The sequence below is a fragment of the Canis lupus genome, chromosome 14, assembly GCF_048164855.1.
Source record: "Canis lupus baileyi chromosome 14, mCanLup2.hap1, whole genome shotgun sequence".
Lineage (NCBI taxonomy): Eukaryota > Metazoa > Chordata > Mammalia > Carnivora > Canidae > Canis > Canis lupus.
Window position 1 is genome coordinate 57,484,098 of NC_132851.1, and position 20,107 is coordinate 57,504,204.

General features: G+C 34.1%; 1 protein-coding gene across 2 annotated transcripts in view; it reads right to left on the reverse strand.

The window, feature by feature from the left end:
• The window catches only part of TECRL (trans-2,3-enoyl-CoA reductase like), a 115,301-nt gene that overhangs the window by 87,096 nt on the left and 8,098 nt on the right, over positions 1–20,107 (reverse strand). For both annotated transcript variants that reach the window (XM_072775216.1, XM_072775215.1), the window contains exon 2: positions 4,981–5,032. In XM_072775216.1, the coding sequence (XP_072631317.1) occupies positions 4,981–5,032 (52 nt within the window). The remainder of the gene's footprint in view (positions 1–4,980; positions 5,033–20,107) is intronic.

Below are 20,107 nucleotides of genomic sequence, written 5' to 3' on the forward strand. Positions count from 1 at the left end.
AGGAGAGATCACAACCAATACCAAGGAAATACAAACAATTTTAAAAACATAATATGAGCAGCTATATGCCAATAAATTAAGCAACTAGAAGAAATGGACACATTTCTGGAAAACCACAAACTACCAAAATTGGAACAGAAAGAAGTCGAAAACTTGAACAGGCCAATAACCAAGGAGGAAATTGAAGCAGTCATCCAAAACCTCCCAAGACACAAAAGTCCAGGGCCAGATGGCTTCTCAGGGGAATTCTATCAAACGTTTAAAGGAAAAACAATACCTATTCTACTAAAGCTGTTCCGAAAGATAGAAAGGGATGGAGTACTTCCAAACTTGTTCTATGAGGCCAGCATCACCTTAATTCCAAAACTAGACAAAGACCCCACCAAAAAGGAGAATTATAGACCAATATCTCTGATGAACACAGATGCAAAAATTCTCAAGAAGATACTAGCCAAAGGATCCAACAGTACATTAAGTAGATTATTCACCATAACCAAGTAGGATTTATCCCCAGGATGCAAGGCTGGTTCAACACTTGTAAAGCAATCAATGTGATAGATCATATCAACAAGAGAAAAAAACAGAACCTTATGATCCTCTCAATAGATGCAAAGAACACATTTGACAAAATGCAGCATCCATTCCTGATCACAACTCTTCAGAGTGTAGGGATAGAGGGAACATTCCTCAGCATCTTAAAAGCCATCTACAAAAAGCCCACAACAAGTATCATTCTCAATGGGGAAACACTGGGAGCCTATCCCCTAAGATCAGGAACACGACAGGGAGGTTCTCTCTCACCACTGCTTTAAATAGAGTACTAGAATCCCTAGCCTCAGCAATCAGGCAACAAGAAGAAATAAAAGGCATCCAAATTGGCAAAGAAGAAGTCAAACTCTCCGTCTTTGCAGATGACATGATACTGTATGTAGAAAACCCAAAAGACTCCACCCCAAGATTGCTAGAACTCATACAGCAATTTAGCAGTGTGGCAGGATACAAAATTAATGCTCAGAAATCAGCTGTCCTACACAGCTGTGATCATCAAGACAATATGGTACTGGCACAAAAACAGACACATAGATGAATGGAACAAAATAGAGAACCCAGAAATGGCACCTCAACTCTATGGTCAACTAATATTCAGCGAAGCAGGAAAGACTATCCCCTGGCAAAAGGACAGTCTCTTCAGTAAATGGTGCTGGAAAAATTGGACAGCCATGTGCAGAAGAATGAAACTAGACCATTCTCTTACACCATAGACAAAGATAAACTCAAAATGGATGAAAGACCTAAATGTGAGACAAGAATCCATCAAAATCCTAGAGAAGAACACAGGCAATACCCTTTATGAACTTGGCCACAACAACTTCTTGCAAGATACATCCACGAAGGCAAGGGAAACAAAAGCAAAAATGAATTACTGGGACTTAATCAAGATAAAAGCTTCCGCACAGCAAAAGAAACAGTCAACAGAACTAAAAGACGACCTACAGAATGGGAGAAGATATTTGCAAATGACATATCAGATAAAGGGCTAGTTTCCAAGATCTATAAAGAACTTATTAAACTCAACACCAAAGAAACAAACAATCCAATCATGAAATGGGCAAAAGACATGAACAGAAATTTCACAGAGGAAGACACAGACATGGCCAACAAGCACATGAGAAAATCTTCCCCATCACTTGCCATCAGCGAAATACAAATCAAAACCACAATGAGATACCACCTCACACCAGTGAGAATGGGGAAAATTAACAAGGCAGGAAACAACACATGTTGGAGAGGATGTGGAGAAAGGGGAACCCTCTTGCACTGTTGGTGGGAATGTGAACTGGTGCAGCCACTCTGGAAAACTGTGTGGAGGTTCCTCCAAGAGTTAAAAATAGAGCTGCCCTAGACCCAGCAATTGCACTGCTGGGGATTTACCCCCAAAATACAGATGCAGTGAAATGGCAGGATACCTGCACCCCGATGTTTCTAGCAGCAATGTCCACAATAGCCAAACAGTGGAAGGAGCCTCGGTGTCCATCGAAAGATGAATGGATAAAGAAGCTGTGGTCTATGTATACAATGGAATATTACTCAGCCATTAGAAATGACAAATATGCACCTTTTGCTTCAACGTGGAAGGAACTGGAGGGTATTATGCTGAGTGAAATAAATCAATCAGAGAAGCACAAACATTATATGGTCTCATTCCTTTGGGAATATAAAATTAGTGAAAGGGAATAAAGCAGAAAAGAGAGAGAAATTAGTGGGAAATATCAGTGAAGGTGACAGAACATGAGAAACACCTAACTCTGGGAAATGAACAAGGGATAGGGGAAGGGGAGTTGGGTGGTGGGATGGGGTGACTGGGTGACAGGAACTGAGGGGGGCACTTGACGGGATGAGCACTGGGCGTTATGCTAGATGTTGGCAAATTGAACTCCAATAAAATTTTTTAAAAATGCTCTGATGAACATAGGGGTGCATTTATCTTTCTGAATTAGTGTTTTTATTTCATTTGATTAATTACCCACAAGAGGAATTGTTGGATCATATAGTAGTTCTATTTTTATATTTTACAGATCTTCCATGCTGTTTTCCACAGTGGCTGAACCAATTTACGTTCCTACCAACAGTGCACAAGTATTCCCTTTTCCCCACATCCTCATCAGCACTTTTTGTTTCTTGTCTTTTTGAGAATAACCATTCTGAAACATGTGAGGTGATTTCTTATTGTATTGATTTTCATTTCCTTCATAATTAATGATGTTGAGCATTATTTTGTGTTAGGCACATAAAAAGTGGTATGATAATTCCAGAAATACCTGAATATTATTTTGTAAGTAATGGGATATTAGCACTAATTTTTAAAAAGTGCAAAGGTCATAACTTACATAAAGTTGTTAAAGATTAGAACTGTGCTCAGGAAAACGAATACAATGATAGTCATCAAGAAATTATTAGGTCTAAAAAAAAAGAAATCCTTAAGTCTTGATATAGCTTTTAAAACTAATCATATTATTGTAAAACATTTTTAAAGGATTTTATTTATTTGTTTGTTTGTCTATAGAGCATAAGGGGCAGAAGGAGAGGGAGAGAGAGAAACTCAAGTAAGATCCACACTAAGCACGGAGCCCAAATTGGGGCTGAATTCTACAACCCTGAGATCATGACCTGAGCAGAAACCAACAGTCCAATGTTCAACCAACTGAGCCACCCAGGTGTCCCAGTTGTATTTTTAATTATCCAGTTCAGAAACTGGGCATTTCTAATATTTTCTGTAAGCTTCTTAATTTCACTTATTACAAGAATAGGCTCTAGACTACATAAATACAGAACTTCTGGCTCAAAAAATTTTAAGATTTCTTGTTATGTATGTCTCTATATATTACAAACCATCATAAAAGCAGTCATAGACTTACACATTTTTAATAATTACACATTTTTTCTATACATGCATTGGCCTTTGATTCTTTTCTTCATCTCCAGACAATAATAAAAATCATATATTTATTATGTTGTCATTATTAAAGACAATCATTTTCTTTCAACTTTCTACTCTCTAGTTAAAATAGTATTTTCATATGTCTTCTCACTTATTACTACAATCTACACTTTCTGAAACCACCTCATTACATAAGTTTAAACCAAGCCTTTCCAAAGATGACAACTCAATTATTAGTTTGAGATCCATATTTTATGCAAAGATAGGAATAACTCAAAACAAATGCATTAGTATGCAAATAAACTGGAAATACTTATGTAAATAATCAGGATAACATGGTTATCACATAGGTAATGTGATGAGGCACAAATTTTGAGCCTGAAAAAATTTTCCGTAACTTAGAAAGACTGGCATAAATACACAGGGAATTTTATTTTCATGCCAGAAGTTAGAGAACAAATTTCATGACAGATCTCTATGCCTGTTTTGTTCTCTTTTCCTTCCATAATCCCTTTCTGATTCATTTCTGCATATCCAAACCTACATGTCTTTGTGGGAAATATTAGAACTTACCTTTTGAAGAATGTTTAACAGGTTAAGCATATTTTAAATAATTCTACCCCGTATTGTATATACCATTAAAAACTCTACCTATTTTAAGGTATTTTTAAACAGTTTGATGCATGAAATTGTGAGAAGATTTTTCAGAAAAAATATTGTTCAACTAAATACAAGAGATTGAAAACACTCACTAGCAAAAACCATACATTATAACAACACCAACAATGAACTCTAAAGTAAACTAGGGATCCTGAAAAATAATGATTCGTCAATATAGGTTCATGGACTGTAACAAGTGTACTATGATGTGAAATGTTGGTGAAAGATTCTGTGCATGTGTGAGGGCAGAATGTAAAAACTCTGTGTACTTTCTGCTTAGTTTTCCTATGAATGTAAAACTGCTTTAAAATTAAAGTCTACAAAAAAAATGTTTCCTAGTAATTATAAACATTTTCATCATGTTTAAGTTATGAATAAATTTTATTGGAAAGTTGTAAAAATAAAAATCTAATTTAAACAGACCTCATATAAATATTTGTAAGTTAGTAATAATGAGACCTCTTAATGAGATAAATGTAGCTATTAATAAAATTAAATAGTACAGTTTTAATTTACTATGTAAAGAATTCCTATGTGAAAGAAATTTGACTAGTATAAATACATGGAGTAAAACTTTTGCTTAGTATTTTGCTTACATAGGAATACTTTGTACCAATTAATTCCTCATAAATAAAACGTTTCCTGTTATAATAAAAATGTCCAAAAATGAAGGAGAAAATAATTTTGTGAAAGCACTAAGATTATTTTGGATGAGAGAGTTAGATATGAAAATATTCACAGTCAAGAGGGGTATACCATATTATTTCTGAGTTTCTTGTAAAAATACCGTTTCCATACACTCTTTCCCTCATTATATTGAACTTATTCTTACAGAAAAAATTGAATCATAACATAAATTCTAAATTATACATAAAACTTACATGCTTTATGGAATTTTTGTTTAACATCATGAATAGTAGATGTTTGCACCACCTAAGAAAGAAAAGAAAACATATAGAGAGAATTATTTTAAAAAGTATTTGTTTGCTATATATCTAAAAAGAAAATATAGTTTTAAAAAGTATAAAATTATTATGATTTAGCCACTGTGTTCTGTTTGACTATTTAATCATTACTGCTTTGACAACCTTGAAGTATTGCCTCAATATCTTTTCTTTAAAATTTTATTTTTGTTTGTAGCAGTAATGGTGTTATATGAGTTTATCTAAATGTTCATCTCTAAAATATATTTTTGGATGTTATTTTCCCATTATATTCAATGATGAGACTATCAATTAAAATATGACCAAATATACAAGATAGACAGAAGGTAAAAGAGTTTATAGTAGAGGAGCTTCAGTATATGAAACTGATTTACATGGGCAAAAGAGGTTAATGTTTACTTCAAAATATCATCAGAAAAAAAATAGCCTATCCAACTTCTCCTTAATTATGTTATTAAAAATGTCATCCAAAATGCTATAGGTCAATCAAAATTCAAGTTAGATGTATTAAATAAATAATTGGATATTTTATTATTACTATTTATTCATGTTAGATACATGGTTTCATCAGAATTGCAAAACGTATGAGGATAAGAGTTTTATTTAAATACTTCAAACCATCACATTTTTTTTAACCTTCTGCCTTTGATCATATCAAACTTGCAAACTGAAATTTTTCCCCACTGTGTTGCCTTTCATTGGCTTATGAAAAAACCGACAATACTTCAAAGTCTATAGAAAAGGACATATTCATTCCCATACAAATATATTTATTTTCTCTAAACACATATAGAATATTATGTTCATGATTTATTGTGTTGATACACTAAAATCTTATAGCTATTTTGGGAGAGTGAAGTGAAAAATAAAAGTGTGCCATGGACAGCACCTAATAATACCCCAAGCAGTTCATATTAACATTATTATATTAAATATTTAATTATATATTAAAAGTATAACAATGAATGCATTTATTTTACCATATTTTACTCTGATTAGTAGATCTATAATAGGATATGCTACAGTATTCATAATTTTTTTTCTGATTTCTTCTATGGATATAGTTTACTAAGTAAGAAAGTTCTAAGACTTAAGCACTGAATGATGATGTCAATTCCCATGTGAGTAGTGCAGTAAATAACAAAAGGAGCTTAAAGAATTGGTATGAAAATTTCAAATATTTATAACATTGCTCTTGTTTGGAAGATGTTAGAAAACATTTGTAAAACAGTTTTTAGAGAAGGCAATATATATTTAAATACTTGAACGTATATTTCATTTTAGTATTGATAATTTAACTTTTATATTTTATTTATTTATTTATTTATTTTTTTGCAAGGAATCTATTGTTTATTGGTGTTCAATTTACTAACATACAGAATAACCCCCAGTGCCCGTCACCCATTCACTCCCACCCCCCGCCCTCCTCCCCTTCCACCACCCCTAGTTCGTTTCCCAGAGTTAGCAGTCTTTACGTTCTGTCTCCCTTTCTGATATTTCCCACACATTTCTTCTCCCTTCCCTTATATTCCCTTTCACTATTATTTATATTCCCCAAATGAATGAGAACATATAATGTTTGTCCTTCTCCGACTGACTTACTACACTCAGCATAATACCCTCCAGTTCCATCCACGTTGAAGCAAATGGTGGGTATTTGTCATTTCTAATAGCTGAGGAATATTCCATTGTATACATAAACCACATCTTCTTTATCCACTCATCTTTCGTTGGACACCGAGGCTCCTTCCACAGTTTGGCTATCGTGGCCATTGCTGCTATAAACATCGGGGTGCAGGTGTCCCGGCGTTTCATTGCGTCTGTATCTTTGGGGTAAATCCCCAACAGTGCAATTGCTGGGTCGTAGGGCAGGTATATTTTTAACTGTTTGAGGAATCTACACACAATTTTCCAGAGTGGCTGCACCAGTTCACATTCCCACCAACAGTGTATGAGGGTTCCCTTTTCTCCGCATCCTCTCCAACATTTGTTGTTTCCTGCCTTGTTAATTTTCCCCATTCTCACTGGTGTAAGGTGGTATCTCATTGTGGTTTTGATTTGTATTTCCCTGATGGCAAGTGATGCGGAGCATTTTCTCATGTGCGTGTTGGCCATGTCTATGTCTTCCTCTGTGAGATTTCTGTTCATGTCTTTTGCCCATTTCATGATTGGATTGTTTGTTTCTTTGGTGTTGAGTTTAATAAGTTCTTTATAGATCTTGGAAACTAGCCCTTTATCTGATACGTCATTTGCAAATATCTTCTCCCATTCTGTAGGTTGTCTTTGAGTTTTGTTGACTGTATCCTTTGCTGTGCAAAAGCTTCTTATCTTGATGAAGTCCCAATAGTTCATTTTTGCTTTTGTTTCTTTTGCCTTCGTGGATGTATCTTGCAAGAAGTTACTATGGCCGAGTTCAAAAAGGGTGTTGCCTGTGTTCTTCTCTAGGATTTTGATGGAATCTTGTCTCACATTTAGATCTTTCATCCATTTTGAGTTTATCTTTGTGTATGGTGAAAGAGAGTGGTCTAGGATCCAACAGTACATTAAGAAAATTATTCACCATGACCAAGTAGGATTTATCCCTGGGACACAAGGCTGGTTCAACACCCGTAAAACAATCAATGTGATTCATCATATCAGCAAGAGAAAAACCAAGAACCATATGATCCTCTCATTGGATGCAGAGAAAGCATTTGACAAAATACAGCATCCATTCCTGATCAAAACTCTTCAGAATGTAGGGATAGAGGGAACATTCCTCTACATCTTAAAAGCCATCTATGAAAAGCCCACAGCAAATATCATTCTCAATGGGGAAGCACTGGGAGCCTTTCCCCTAAGATCAGGAACAAGACAGGGATGTCCACTCTCACCACTGCTGTTCAACATAGTACTGGAAGTCCTAGCCTCAGCAATCAGACAACAAAAGGACATTAAAGGCATTCAAATTGGCAAAGAAGAAGTCAAACTCTCCCTCTTCGCCGATGACATGATACTCTACATAGAAAACCCAAAAGTCTCCACCCCAAGATTGCTAGAACTCATACAGCAATTCGGTAGCGTGGCAGGATACAAAATCAATGCCCAGAAGTCAGTGGCATTTCTATACACTAACAATGAGACTGAAGAAAGAGAAATTAAGGAGTCAATCCCATTTACAATTGCACCCAAAAGCATAAGATACCTAGGAATAAACCTAACCAAAGAGGTAAAGGATCTATACCCTCAAAACTATAGAACACTTCTGAAAGAAATTGAGGAAGACACAAAGAGATGGAAAAATATTCCATGCTCATGGATTGGCAGAATTAATATTGTGAAAATGTCAATGTTACCCAGGGCAATATACACGTTTAATGCAATCCCTATCAAAATACCATGGACTTTCTTCAGAGAGTTAGAACAAATTATTTTAAGATTTGTGTGGAATCAGAAAAGACCCCGAATAGCCAGGGGAATTTTAAAAAAGAAAACCATAGCTGGGGGCATCACGATGCCAGATTTCAGGTTGTACTACAAAGCTGTGGTCATCAAGACAGTGTGGTACTGGCACAAAAACAGACACATAGATCAGTGGAACAGAATAGAGAATCCAGAAGTGGACCCTGAACTTTATGGTCAACTAATATTCGATAAAGGAGGAAAGACTATCCATTGGAAGAAAGACAGTCTCTTCAATAAATGGTGCTGGGAAAATTGGACATCCACATGCAGAAGAATGAAACTAACTTTTATATTTGAATTGCATTTTTTTAAAGCATGGTGCTTTGTTTTAACATTGTTTATTGTTTTATCTTAATGTTACTGTGTCACAAAACAATTTTATATGTTGCTTCCTCTGATAAGGACGCCTAAAATCCACATACAATTTTCTAGAGTATCAACTATTTACCACTCATTCAAGGGCCATCTAATTTGGGAAAACATAATTTTCATAATCAATAACTCCTCAGAGTTTGCTGTTGCTTAGCTATCACTTGATGAATGCATTATCTTGTGTTTACATAGTGGCTGTACCAACTGTCTATAAAGTCCTTGAGGACAACGACCTGGCGTCATTGTAGTCTGCACTTCAACATCTAGTGTACCAAATAGCATGTCATAATGTTTAAAGTCACTTCTGCTGAAATAAAAAATAGATCTGTGACTGCAAAGTCATGTGAAAACAAGTTTTAAAATCTGGCATGAAAAGTCTTTCCCAAGTAGATTTCTGTGGAAAAGGTATGTGCTTTACTAGGATATTTTTAATGAAAATCTTCTAATTTGATATATGCATTTTTTCTCTGAATTTACAAACTTTCAGAACTAAAATTATATTATCCTGAAAGAAACCTACATTGGAAATGGATTGTCATTGCCAAGCTCTTAACAAAGTTTTTAATTTACCTTTTAAAAATTAAATTTGACTTTCACACATTAGGAAAGTGCTGATTTTGAATAAATCTTTGAGAACTGCCCTATCTGGAGCAATTTTTGTTAAATACAGAAGAAAAAAAAATAATTAACTCTTAAATGATTCAGATGGCATTGCTCAATTAGTCACAAGACTATGCTTGATCAACTCCTCCAGTTCCTCAGTTGTACTTAGAGCACAAAGAGAGGAAAAGATGATAATTAACAGAGTATGTAAGACTTTCTGATTACTAAAATAGATGTCTCTGTAGCTTCATCAGGAAGTTTATTCATAATAATGTCTACTTTTTAGCCAGTTTTAATACCTCTTAAAAAGGACAAACTATCATCACAATAATGTATTCACTTTTATAAATCACAATTAATTGTGCAGATGGGAGACATAAGTATTCTAACATCTGAAATCTTGAAATTCGCTTCATTAATGTTTCTTTCTCATTAGAGGAAATTAATCTTAAAATGTTAAATAGAAAAGGTAAATGGTGTTTGTTAGTTGAATCAAAAATGTACTCCTAATTTCAACTGATCATCATTCAGTTTGGGGTCATTATTACTGTATCCAACGATTTAAATCAATAGACTTAGAAAAAGCTTTTCACATTCAAGTGAAATCTAGGATTTGCTTGAATTTGTCCCCTATGAAGATACTGCAAAATTCCACAAAAGAACTCTTTGTACTATTGCTACTTTTTAGAACTAAATTTTTAGCTACTTTCTCAGAAACTCCTTGAAATGAACAGATGTCTACAGAATACTGCTTATCCTGCTTAAAGAAATGAAAATTAAGGGATAAGGAAAAACAACAAACTCTTTGAAATTCATTTGACAGTAATTGCAATGCACAAACCAAAAAATTGTCAGTAAACTTTGGTTAGAAAAGAAATGTGTCCAACAGTAAAGACACAGAGAAAACAGAATAAAAGATGAATTGAATAGAAATGAATAGATAGAGAGGCGCAAAAATACACACACATATACAAAACATCTAGTGCAGTTTTGTTAACTGGCATGAGCTTTTTGTTCCTGGTTTTTGAGACCCAAGGAAGAGTAGTAGCCTGGACAATCATATTTTAAGATTGATTAATTCAGGAAAATAAAAAATATATATATTCCTTTAAGAATTTCCATTAGGAGGTTTTACATTACCAAATAGAATATGGACTTGCATATACTGCATATATTTTACTCAGAATAGATAAAAAGTTCTTTGAGTAATGAAATATTATTTTACTAATAAGAAATCTTCAGACCATCACTAAAATATTTTTATTATATAATTTTCAGCTTTACTGAGGTATAATTGACAAATTAAATGGTAAGATACTTAAAATGTGCCATGTGAGTATTTGATATAAATAGATTTACAAGGTTAAAGCATTTCTCCCCATTGAGTTAGTTAACCCATCTATCATCTCACTTTTTCGTTCATTTGTTTATGGTGAGGACATTGAAGTTCTACTCTCCTAGCGAATTCCAATCATACAATAGTGTTATTAGCTAAAGTCATCAGGTTATACAGTAGATTCTCTGATTTTATTCATCTTTTAACTGAAATTTTGTATCATTTTACCAACCTCTCCTTATTTCCCCCACCCACTAGCCCCTGACAACCACTTTTCTACTCTCTGTTTCTAGGAGTTAATTTTTTTTTAATTCCATATATAAGTGATATCATGTAGTATTTGTCTTTCCCACTCTGAGTTATTTAATTTAGCATAATGCCCTCCAGCTTTATACGTTACTGTAAATCACAAAATCTTTTTTTCCTGGCTGCTGATTAGTATTTCACGTTATGCAAACATACACCCAACACCTTTATTTAACTGTTGATAGACACTTAGACAGTTTCCATACTTTGGCTTCCGTAAACAATGCTGCAATAAACATGGCAGTGCAGATATCTCTTTGAGATAATGAGTTTACTTCTTTTGGATATATATCTCAAAACTGGATGAATGATCATATATGATAGTTCTTTATTTATTTATTTATTTATTATTTATTTATTTATTTAAATTTTTTGAGAGAGAGAGCACAACAGTAGGTGGGGAGGGACAGACAAAGAGGGAGAGAGAGAGGATCTTAAGCAGTCTTCACCCACCTAGTCTGAGGTGGGGCTCAGTCTCAGAACCCTGAGATCATGACCTGAGCTGAAATCAAGAGTAAGGCGCTTAACTGATGGAGCCACCCAGACATCCCTATTGTTTTTATGATAATTCTATTCTTTTAATAATTTTATTTATTTATTCATGACAGACACAGAGAGAGAGAGAGAGAGACTGAGAGAGAGAGGGGCAGAGACAAAGGCAGAGGGAGAAGCAGGCTCCATGCAAGGAGCCCGACGTGGGACTCGAACCCGGGTCCCCAGGATCATACCCCAGACTGAAGGCGGCACCAAACTGCTGGGCCATCAGGGCTACCCTATGATAATTCTATTTTTAATTCCTTGAGGAACCTCCATACTGTCTTCACAATGGCTGTACTGATTTACACTCTGACCAACAGTGTACAAGGTTCTTTTTACTCCACATCCTGCCAACACCTGATATCTGTTGTCTTTTTAAAAATAGCAATCATAACAGTTCCAAGGTAATATTTCATTGTGGTTTTAATTTGCATTTTCCTGATAATTAGTGACAATGAGCATTTTTTCATGTCCATTGACCACGTGTATGTTTTCTTTGAAAAAAATACTGTTTTAAGTCCTTTGCTCATTTTTAAATTGAGTTATTTGTTCTTTTGCTTCGAGTGGTATGAGTTCCTTTTATATTCTTTAAATAAACTTATTAGATATCTGGTTTGCATATATTTTCTCCCATTCTATAAGTTGTTTTTTCATTTGTGGATGATTTCCTTTGCTAAGCAGATTTTTTTTTAAGTTTGATGTAGTCCTGAATTACAGCTTTAAGTGGAAGAAAATAAAAATGACAATTATATATAAAACTTCTCTCTCGCTTTCTCTTTGTTGTAAGTTTTTCTAATGATAGAAGGATCTTTAATAATGAACTGATAAAATCATGAAATGATTTTTATATTCAAATTATCTCTCTAAAATGATTTAATCATTTTAATTCATGTTTCATTGAGTGTACTTCTCAAAATAGGTTGCACCACAAAAAATGATTCAAAAAAACACATGCTTATTTTTCACACATACTACATGTATATCACAGACTAGCTGATGGATCTACTGTGCATTTTCCTCACTCTAGGATCTACACTGATGAAACAGAAATCATATGGAACACTGCTTATTTCCAAGGCAGAAGTTAAAAAAGAAAAGGAGGTGAAATTAGATTAGGTTCTGAAAGCTTCCCTCAGGAAATAAATGCATGCTTCTCATCCTCATTTCACAGCACAAAACAAGTTACTTCGAAGAAGTAGGCAAGTTCAATTTTACCAGTTTTCTGTGTGAGAATCCACCAAAAATTGTTAATAAACAGCACTAATGTTTGCCAGAGTTTATCCTTCTGATCATCAAATATTTGGTTTTCTATACCTTACACTTCAAAATACACACACCATGTCCCCATTTATGTATCTATCCTCTTGATGGATAGATATAGATATATAGATAGGTTATATATTATGTATTTCAAACATTATTTTTGGAAAATACTGGTTCTGTTAGCGTGTGTGGGGAGGGGATAGGATATGAAAAATAATTCAGTTTCCCTCCTTCACATAAGGTGTATGATTTCTATCCTTGACCAAAACATTAGTTTCTTAGGCATATGACAGAAATAAGAATAGTCAGATCATCAAATGTTAAATAAATATAAAATCAACTATTTGCTTTCTCCAGTTTATTTTTTATTATTTCCTTCTTGTTGTTTTTTATTCTAATTCCAGGTAGTCAACTTACAGTGCTATATTAACTATATTAACATACAGTGCTACATTAGCTTCAATATAGTGATTTGGTAATTCCATAAAGATCTACTATTTTTTTTACATCAATTATAAAATTGCCTCTATCATAAACATGTCATGCTGGGTATAGTGTCCCTAAAATCATGACTGCAAATAATCAAAATTTCTTTTTCACTGAATATGGCAGGCTCTTAGCCACTGTTCCTCATGGTACAAAAGTGGCAACTATGAGGCATAACAGCATCATTTTCCCCATTGTTGTACAGCTAGAATTTCTTTAACAATAACTTTTATCAATTTCTTACAAAAGTAGTTTAGCAGGACATAGGCTTCTAGAGTGCACTTTTCTCACAGGCTTAACTGTAGAAAAGGCAACTATGTACTTTATAATTCCAATGAAGACAATTTTAAGTATAAACAAAATGTTACCATTATATGCACCAGGAAACTGAGATAAAAAGCATGTCCAGGTAAGGAGTTCTATCACTTCCCTTCTGTACATTAACTGTCCTAAACAGCTACTATGGACCTTAAAGAAACTGAATGTTATTGAAACCTAGAACTTTGATCACTTTCAAATGCTTGATATATACTATTTGCTCTTCTATCATCCATTATTTTGATATAGATTACCAGGTTTCATCACTGAAGTGTTTGCTATCTAGTATTATGTTGTAATTAAATTACTTATCTCATTTTTGTTTTAAATTAATATATAATGGAGAAATAGCATTGAAAACCATTAAGAATACTGCTAGCACTCATAAGTACATCACTGAATGCTTGATGAGTCTGGCACAATTCCAAGACCTTTCCCTTTATTAAGTAATTTAATTCACACACCATCTTTATGACTTTAGATATAACATTATTATCTTCATTTTACATACAAGGAAACTGCCTCAGAGTGATTAAGTAATTTATCTGGATGACACAGCTAATGAGCAACAAGAATGGACTTTGAATGCGAATAGCCAGGTTCAAAACTTATTCTTCACCATGGTGCACCATATAGTGGAGAGGGTGGAAAAGGTGAAGGTAGAGGATGGAGGAAAATATATTGACTATTTATCATTGTAAGTACTGCTTTATGGCCTATCCAGATAGGCACTTGATCATCATAAGCAACCTTATGAGGTAAATGACAGTGAGACTTGTTAAAAGATGAAGAAATTATGGTCATGAAATATGAATGTCTTCCTGAAGTTACACAACCAGTAAATTGACTAATATGGTTAAACACACACACACACACACTTGAGAAACTGTTCAATGTCGTGTCTTACTATTCATTAATATTTATTCCAAGAATTATATTTTAGATATTTATTATTGTTAATTAAAAAATCAATCATTATCGAATATACAAATTTATCTTTCATTAAGATAAAATACAAAATGCAATAAAGGATTCAAACTAACAACAAATATGATATGGTACATGTATGTGTGGGGTTTGTTTTGCTTCATTCAAGAATATTAACTGAGGGCAGCCTGGGTGGCTCAGCAGTTTAGCACCACCTTCTGCCCAGGGCTTGATCCTGGGGACCCAGGATTGAGTCCCACCTTGGGTTCCCTGCATGGAGCCTGCTTCTCCCTCTGCCTGTGTCTCTGCCTCTCTCTCTCTCTCTCTCTCTCTCTCTCAATCTGTGTCTCTCATGAATAAATAAATAAAATATTTAAAATAAAAAAATAATATTGAGCACCAACTATGCTCAAGTAACTTTTCTATATCAAAGTGGAAAAACTCTATCTCTCTCTCTCTCTCATTCTATTTTAAAACAACAATCAGCACTTACATAGTGTCTTATGTGTACCAGGTACTTTTCTAAACAGTTAATCATGTGAACTTGTAACAATCAAGAGTTAGGTACTATTTTCCCCAGTTAACAGAGCAGATACTGATGCACTTAGATTTTGAGATCTGTGTGCTGTCACATAGCCAGTAAGAAGCAAACTGGGTTATATATACTTTCAGTCCTATACCTGAAAGCACTTTCTAACTATGACACAATGGCACACATTGAACTAATATTCAATTATATCTAATATTTAAGAAACGAGACAGAGAATAAAGAAATGCATATGTAATATATCTGAGTATGATAAGTTCTAAGAAGAAAACATAAAGGAGATAAGAGATCAGAATGATGGGAAGAAGAAATAGGATTCTGAAAGTAAAAGATATATAAGCAAAAGCCTAGATAGAAAGCCAGATATGTATCTGCTTGAAGAAGATTCTTCCAGATAGAGGTAAATCAAGGACAGAGACCCTGACGGATCATCACATCCAGAGTACTTGAAAAATAGCAAACAGGCCCATATGACTGGAGCAGAGTGAGTAACCACAGCATGGTCAAAGACATGACCAAAGAGACAAGGGTGGTATGTAATGAGTAACCTTCTAGAATATGGGAGAGTAATTTGGATTTTCTTCTGAGTTGTATATGTACCTGTTGGAGGGTTATCATCAGAGCAGTGACATGATATAACTCAAGTTTTAAAAGAATCAATCTGGCTCCTGTAAGATAAACAGTCTCTCAGTAACAATTAAAATGATAGTGCAATAATAAATGATTTCAACTATAATAACAAATTCCAATTTCTATTGATACTTGGTGATACTGTGGAACATGTATGGGCTATAAATACAGCTGATCTGAAGTATAGTATATTTACTATTTTGCTACATACACAGTGGGTGGTTAGTGAAGACCCACGTAGACCAAGCTTTACATTAGAAGTGATAAGGATTTGAAATAGGATGGTAAAGTTCAGTGAGGAGATATATTGTGTATAGAATAAAAGGATTTGCTGGTTGAATGTAGTACAGACAGGGAGAAATTCTAGAGCGTTAAAGCAGATTGATAAACTAAGTTTTCAGCTCATTAAAGAATTAGCTCCATGGATTCTCCACTGATGGAGATATGTTGATTATCTTGTAATCACTTGCTGAATGTTGGTGTCTTCAACCTCCCAAATGAATAATCATGAGCCAAGAACAGGGGCCTATCTGACAAAAAAAAAAAAAAAAAAAAAACAAAAACAAAAACAAAAAAAGCTCATTCCATCACACATGCATTATGTATTATAGTACTCCAGAGGTTGGTCCCTTCTTTTAGGATGGATGTGGTGTTGGATGACATGAGTATTGAGAAGAGATATAATCTGGCAGAGGGGATATGGTGTTATTGTGTACAGAAGTAAAGCTAAGCTGAAAATCCAGATTTTTTTCTCTTATATGACAGTAGATCCCCAAGAAGAAATAGCTTGAAAATTAAGTATTTTATTGAAATTGTACTTACATATTTAAATCATGACATATATGGACCATTAATTTAAGTTAGAAGAATTCTATTATTAACAAAGTTAGTCTAAGAAGACATTATGTTCCCCTGAAACTAATACAGTATATGTTAACTAAACTGAATTTTTAAAAAAATTCTTTTAAAAAAGGAGACATTATAGGTATGGAATGCCAGAAATGCTGATTAAAAGTAAAAGCAAATCAGTACATTTCTGAATCTATTTTTTTATAGTTATAGAACATTGAATTTTTTTCCTTCCCATTTGAAATGAAGCAGATTTTATTTTAGCAATCAACAGCTCAGGGTTTGTGGTTGTTCTTGCTGTTTATGTTCTTCTTATAACGTTGAGTTAAAAGGATTCCACACAAAATATCTCTTACGGCAAAAGTAGTTACTCAGGAATTTTAGTGCGAAAGCTCTTTGAAATTTTCCTGTGAGGAGAAGTAGCATATCTTCTGAATGTCTCAAGATTCTCTATTAAAGTCCTTATTAAATTAAATTCAGATTATGAATGGATCTTATTAAATGAAGGTAATGAGAAATAGATAATAAATACATATTCAATGGCACACAGACCAGTATTGACAAATGAAGGACTCAGTTATGTAGCCATTCAACAAATGTTTTGCTAAAATAAATCACAATTATATTACATTTTTATTTTTAAGAAATCAAATAACCAATAATTGAAAAGTCAGAAATGCCTAAATATGAAGTAATATTAAACGTTTATTTTGGAGGCAGTGAAAATGTGTAATAAGGAAATTTAAACTGCAATAAGAAAAAAAGACAAGTGATAATTAATACACACTTTTCACAAAATGATATTAAAATGATGAGTTTATAAGAAGGCAGAGGTACAGCATTCTTAAGAGTAAGATCAATTCTCAAATAAAATATCCAATTTGTTGAGGTAGTAGGCAGTTCACAATACATCTCTCTAAAAAGAGAACTAACTTCTCATAGGAAAATAAATGAGTGTGACATTCATAGGCTTCATGTGGTGACAGACTGGTGGGCTCGGGTTACTTAGTTGAATCCCAGTAGATCAATAGGGATTGAAAATTATTTGATGACTGTCAGTTTAAAAATCCACTAATAAAATATAACATACTAATGTTACAGAGCCCAAAAAGTTTGCACATTTGAAACTCTTAAGTGGGTAGAGAATTCATCTTGGCCTTGCTTCCTAAATTCTCCAGAGGTATCTCTGCCTTCAGTTAAAGCCTGAAAAGCTGAGGATATAAAGCATTTAGAGGAGATAATTTCTACTTTAGGATATTGCCCTTTACTGTTAAGAGAAATCCTCTGGATGATCCGTCAGTGTGCTGGGACTGTTTATAACTGGAGGAAGTTTCTAAAGCCTCTCTCAATTTCTGCAGTAAAAAGGAAAATCATCCACTTGGACTCAGCATCTTGCTCATGCCTCTATTTTGACTCATGGCACATTATCTTCTGTTGGACTATTTACGTGTGATTATCCATCAAAATACAGAGAATGTCTGAAGAGGACAGAACATATTTTGGGGGGTTTGGTTTGATTTTCATGCTGGTGTTCCCAGGGTCTGTTACAGTGGAAGATGGGTATTCTCCAATGTATGTGAAAAAAAGAAAGAAAAACAAGAAGGAAGGAAATAAGGAAGGAGGGAGGAAGGGAAGAGAAAGGTGATGTTCTAGGGTTCTGCTCTTGTGAGATACTCTTATAGGAACTTGATCAATTGAACACACTTTTAAGGATACTATCACCTTTAAACAATGATTGGCCCCAAACCTTGGAGATCTTATCATGTAGCCATGCAAATACCACAGTTTTCACAGCAAATGGTAAAATGCAACGTAAGCATACATAAATCTAAGATCACTCACATTTATGTATGATTTGGGACCACATGGAACTTAGATTCTATCATTACACAAATTCTAACAAAAATATAAATTTTTTCACTGCTATAGTCTATGTTGTTAAGAAGCACAGACATGTAATGTGAGGATATTAAAAGGTTTAAATGATATCAACATTAGTTTCCACTTTCTGCGATCTTGTACCTTCAGACCTCTTGCCCTGAAGTCTTGAGATAAAAAAAAAAAATGGAATGTTTATTTCTTAATATTGCCTTAAATTACTCCTTATTGGTTAAATACTAATGTTATGAGTTATAGTACAGGAAAGAAAGTTGTTACTAGAACATTTCGAGCACTAAAGGTCTATAAAAGGAACAATTAAAAAAAAGTATGTTGCATTTAAGTAATGTTAGGATCACAGCAACATGTTCAGTAATGATTTTGATAGTTCTTTATCAGGCTACCCAAAAGTAGCAGTATAATGTTAATCTGGACAAGCTACACGCCTAAAATATAATTTTTTTAATTTCTTTAAAAACAAGAATCAAAGAAAACATAAAAATACCAAAACAAAACTATGTCCCTGAAATATGTATGTAAGTGCAGGCTTTAATCCTTTTTTGTTTGAACTGTTAGATCATGAAAGAACTAAGAATTCCTCCATCATGAACTTCCTGATAACTTCTACACTCTGCTCATCAGATTTTGTCAAGAGTTTAGCTGGACTAAGCTATTGCTGCTTTGGCATCTGTTTTGTTTGACCAAGCAGCCTGCAGTGACCTCCACCTGACACGAGACCTCTGACAAGAACATGCCCAAGATAGCAGCCCTCAGAGTCACAAGTAAATGTACATTCCGATATGACTTTTTCAACAGCCCTTGGGACCAACAATCTCCCCTGTTTCCCGACAACTTTTCTTTATGTGCCCCTAGGATAAGACTTCCTTGGGGCTTACCAAAACCTCCTCTTTTGGTTTGGATTGACTAACTGAGCCTTAATGCAGGAACCCCTAGTGCTCCAATCACAAACCCTAATAAAGGCATGTGCCCCAGGTCCTGTCTATCTATATCTGTACCCCGTCTTCTCTCACCTCCCACTGGAGCTCTCTGAAGCCTGCTGGATACTTCCTCCAGAACCTGTGAATTATTAATAAACTTCTCTATCTTCATTTCTCTTGTGGTCTGTTGTAGAACCTTGGCTCACCATCTGGCACCCTGTGTTTCACTTAACATGTGTTCATTTGACAGATTCATAATAGGTTTATGAAAAGAAGATTGCCTTGATTCATCACAAGTTCAAACAGCAAAATCCCTGTTAAATTAAACCTAACTGAAATAAAATGGTAATGGAATATCATATTCCTTTGACCTATAATACCACATTATATTTTGTTGTACTCAGTTATATACATCTTGTCTAACCCATGTAGATTGTAACCACATTTGATAGAAACTACAGTATATTTATTACATAATTATTTTGTTTTGTTACAGAAACTGTGTTGTCCAATAAAGATTGTTAGAAATATATGGGTATGTGCTTATTACTTTAAGGTTCAAGTGTGTCCTAAAGATGTGCCCAATGATTTATATTTGATTTAAACTGTTTTTATTTTTACTTACTCCCC